The 4,833-nt window shown below is 49.0% G+C and overlaps 1 protein-coding gene across 1 annotated transcript in view; it reads left to right on the top strand.

Annotated features, from left to right (window-relative positions):
* The window catches only part of LOC123067585 (transcription factor PCF7), a 39,709-nt gene extending 35,111 nt beyond the window's left edge, over nt 1-4,598 (top strand). Inside the window, exon 2 of the mRNA XM_044490324.1 lies at nt 3,186-4,598. Within this exon, the coding sequence (XP_044346259.1) occupies nt 3,186-4,415 (1,230 nt within the window). The 3' untranslated portion in view covers nt 4,416-4,598. The remainder of the gene's footprint in view (nt 1-3,185) is intronic.
* The last annotated feature ends 235 nt before the right edge of the window (nt 4,599-4,833 follow it).

A 4,833-nucleotide genomic window follows, 5' to 3' on the forward strand; every position in this document is an offset into this window, starting at 1 on the left:
ATGCATAACGTGTACAATGTGTAGTATCGTAAAATACCAGCAAACGAAAAAGAATTAAAATGGAAACACAAAATTAAATGAAAAAGAAATCATAAAACTAAAAACCCCCCAAACCTTATAGTACCGATTGGTCTTACCAACCGGTACTAAAGGGCTCCAGGCCCCTGGAGCTAGCTCGTGCCACGTGGTTTCCCTTTAGCACCAGTCCGTGCTGAACCGGTACTAAAGGGGGGGGGGGCTTTAGTGCCCACACTTTAGTGCCGGTTATGGAACCGGCACTAAAGGGCCTTACGAACCGGTGCTATTGCCCGGTTCTGCACTAGTGTACCCTTTGGTTCCTAGGTGTATATACACCTGATGTGGAATAAAAATAAAAATTAAATTCAAAAAGGTTCAGAAGTTTTTCAGAATAAACTTGACTTTCTTTTGCACTAGCATATAAATTTTCATGAATAAAAAACCAGTCTTGTCTTCAGGACAAAACATATTTTTTTGCTAATATAGATCACTATTCATACTATTTTGACAAAAAAAATTAAACAAAGTCAATAGGGTTTTTCCTTTTTGTGGAATTTTTTACAAGTATAATGGAAGGTCAAGTTTATTTTAAAAATATTTTCATATTTTTTTTGAATTTTTGTGTAATTACTACTCCCTCCATAAATTAATACAACAGCATTTAGAACACTGAAGTAGTGATCTAAACGCTCTTATATTAGTTTACAGAGGGAGTAATATTTTTACATATACGGTGTATATACACCTATAGACCAAACGTCCCTGTCCCGAGAAGGGATAGATAGAAACGGCTGCCCCATTTCATTGTTTGGAGATGCCCTTAGAGTAATAAGTACAATATGGTGATATAAGCAGGATATAAGGATTATAATACTCCCTCTAATTATAATTAGTTGACGCAACTATAATACAACTTTGTACTAAAGTTGCGTCAATTAATTTGGATAGGAGGGAGTATAATACAAAGTTGTATTACAGTTGCATTAATTTGGATTGGAGGGAGTATATATTTTTGTTGAGTTGGAGACGAAAGAAGATGAGAGAAGAGAACCCGGTTATAGATAGTAGCCAGCTCCAACATAGTCTCTAAGAAACTTTGTAAGAGAAGAATATGAGCCTTACAATAATAAAGTCGTAAATGTCTATAGCTAACTATTTCTATATGAGTTGGCTTTTATACTGCCTGTAGATAACATGGTTATTAGTTACAGTCTATCAGTTGGCTCTACTACTACTCCGTCCGTTCCTGAATATTTGTCCTTTTAGACATTTCAAATGAACTACCACCTACGGATATATATAGACATATTTTAGAGTGTAGATTCACTTATTTTGCTCCGTATATAGCCACTTGTTGAAATATCTAGAAAAACAAATATTTAGAAACGTAGGGAGTATTAAACAAGCTCTAAGTATTCTGTCAGCATGCAAACAAAAACCGACGGGGCAGTGCGGTTCGTGGACCTGGCTTAGATACTCGCATTGATGTCCGGCAACATGCCAGTCCTAAGTGCTAGAGTTTGCCCCGACGATCGCTGAGAGTTAACATGAAGAGGAGGAATGCCTGTATTCAGAAACTTCATGGGACATATTTCTTTCGGGCAAGGAGAGATTAGCCTAGTTTAGCAAACCTAAGCCAAGGAGAGGAGGACGTGACCCGGCACGAGAGGGCGGACCAGTGAAACCAATTGTCTGGCCGGCCCGAATAATTGGTGCGTCTGCATTGAGTGCATGCGAGCAAGAGTTGATGGATCTAGCACCTATAGCTAGCTGCAGCCCGCGTGTTGCATTTCAGCCTAGCTACTTGTTGCGCAGGTGCGTAGTTAATGGGGGAGGAAATGCACTGTACCTCTGTGATGGCGCGGTCGGCCGCTTCACCGCACCACTCCACACCTAGGTTTGGTACTACACACCTAGACCATACTCCTACAAGCCGGTTATCAATTACTACTCTTATTGGGCAGGTCAATTTTTGTGCTTGTGCTTTTCACCAGAAAAACGTTCATTTTTCTAGCTAGGATCAGATGTTATTACGGCACTATTACGCGTATAGGACAGGGGGCTACAGTGTACATAGAGAGTAGGAGTACGTGGTTAACGAAGAAACAAAAAGATCTGGGTGCATGCATGAGCATGACACAGTCACAGTTGTGCACAACTTTGCAATGGAATAGACATGACAGAACAGTACACAATCAGCCAGCAGCGTATATGATGCTATATGTGCGTGGGCCATCCCCACTGGGCACTGGAGCAGCGCATGCAGTCTTACTCGCCAAAGAGTGAGGGGGAGAGTTTAATGTCCCATGCAATTGAATTGAATTAAAACCGGCAAAACTTAGCAGGGAGAGGGACGTGATCGCACCAGAGTTTCTGTCCTCCGCCCTGACTCGGCCTGCCCTGCGCTGCGCCTCTGCCCGCGCCAGCCGTCCCCTCTCGCCCTCGCCCTGCATCATCCTACCAATCTATACTTCCATAGACTCTCTCTCTCTCTCTCTCTCTCTCTCTCTCTCTCTCTCTCTCTCTCTCTCTCTCTCTCTCTCTCTCAACACTTTACCCGCTGTCATAATAAAACAGGGAACATGGAGGAGAGATACCCTCCTAAACTCAAGCAAGACCTCATGCACACCACATGTCCTTCTCAAGGTTTACATATAGAGTAGTAGTATGTGGGTAAGAGATACTAGTAGAAGCATAATAATGATCCACCTTTTGGACGGAGGGTCACTCACTCCCTCGCTAGATCTTCTTTCGCCCCTCCCTCCCATCGGATCGATCCGAGTGTGAGCTTAGCTAGCACACAAAGAGCTAGATTGCCAAGATAAGATCTACACTGCACTCACTGCCCTCTTTTGCTTGTCACTTTCACAAAAGGGAGGCAGCAGGCAGGCCGGCCGACTAGCTAGCGAGCGAGCAGCTATTAAGCTTGTGTGGTTCCGCCGTGGCCATTAAAATCTTTGGGTTCTCCCTCGGTGTCGAGCTGAGCTAGGCGTAGCACAAGAAAGAGATATGTCAGTCCCATGCAGGAATAGTAGTATATAGGCCCTTCCTTGTGTGCTAGTATTTCGTCCTGCGATTAACTATCTCGCCTGGCCGGCTACCCCTTTCTTCCCGGCCGGTTGGTTGTTGGTGGGGTGTGTGGAGCTAGTGGTGTAAGATTGAGGTAGCTCAAGCTGGAGGAGGACAAGAACCGGTTGTCCAAGGGCTTAGACCCTTGGAGCAACCCTACCGCCGCGGCCACCACCAGCACCCTGCACTACCTGCTCCAGGAGAAGGAGAGAGCGCAGGCGCAGGCGCAGCTCCAGATCTACCACCAACAAGGGTTCGGCTACCTCCACCAACACCGGAGGCAGCAGCCAGCGGGGGGAGCCGCCGATGGCGGCAGCAGCGGCGAATCCACGCCGGTGGCGGACGCCCTGGCGACGGCATTCGGGAGCGGGCGCATAGTGCGGTCCGCGGCGGGGCGCAAGGACAGGCACAGCAAGGTGTGCACCGCGCGCGGGCTGCGCGACCGCCGCGTCCGCCTCGCCGCGCACACCGCCATCCGCTTCTACGACGTGCAGGACCGCCTCGGCTACGACCGCCCCAGCAAGGCCGTCGACTGGCTCATCCGCAACGCCAAGGCCGCCATCGAGGAGATCCCCAACCGGACCGAGGAGGCGCCGCCCACCGCGGAGCCCGAGGCTGCCGAGCAGATGTCCGAGCAGGTGACCTCGACGTCGTCCTACGGGTTCGGCAACCCCAGCGGTACTGCCATGACCAACTCCTTCCTTCAACATTCACTTGGCGCAGACCAAGTCTCCGACAACGTCAAGTCCTTGTTTCCTTCCTCGTCCACGGCCACCGCCAGCGGCCACGATGAGTACCGGGGCTCCCCGCCGGACCTCCTGTCGCGCACCACCAGCAGCCAGCCGCAGGAGCTGTGCCTTACCCTCCAGTCCAACCAGCATAACATGTTTAGCCATGTATCTCCCAACCATCACGGTATCATGTCGGGTGCAGGCGTTCCAGGGTGGCCAGACCACGGCCAGAGAATGCCATCGTCATGGCATACCTCGGACAACAACGCGGATGGAGAGGGCCGTGGCGCCGGCGGCAACGGCGACAGCTACATGTTTGCAGGCATCCCGGCGCGGCAAGGGCTGGACCAAGGCCAGCTCTTCTCGTCCAATGGGGAAACCCTTCAGTCCAGTGCCGGCTGGGCCGCGTCTGCCCGCGCTTGGCTAGACCCTCTCGCCGGAATCCACCAGCCGTCGGCAATGTCTGGGCAGATCGGATTCAGCCATCTGGTTGGCGGCGGCGGCGGGTTTATGGGGTTCCTCGCGCCGGCTGCACAGCGACTCCAGCTCCAGCAGGGCGAGGAGGATGAAGGAAGCGACGTGATGCGAAGAGACTGATGAACCGGCCGGCGCATGAGGTGTGGGATTTCTGTTAACGCACTTCATTTGATCCGGTGCTCAGTTGTATGTCATTTTATGTAGGGTTTATGTCATCAGATTTGTCATTAGTTGTTACGACTTTTATATTCATTCATGCATGTACAACCATGGCTTAATTAATTAAGAGTACGTTCCCTTGGACCTAGACAGCTTTACTGTTGCATTAGTGGCTGCTGTTGCTGTTTTTCTCCCCTTTGATTTATTCTGAGCATGGACAAGACACGGCGATGATGAGATGAAATGATCTGATGATCTTGACGGTTTGCCCCCTTTGGATATTTTAATGTTTCTTATTTGACTACTCTAAGGAATATTCAAAGACTTTTAGCAAATTTAAAGGTTGTCGTCCCTATAGCTGACTACATCCTGATGATTC

Source organism: Triticum aestivum, chromosome 3B (genome assembly GCF_018294505.1).
Source record: "Triticum aestivum cultivar Chinese Spring chromosome 3B, IWGSC CS RefSeq v2.1, whole genome shotgun sequence".
NCBI classification, from domain to species: domain Eukaryota; kingdom Viridiplantae; phylum Streptophyta; class Magnoliopsida; order Poales; family Poaceae; genus Triticum; species Triticum aestivum.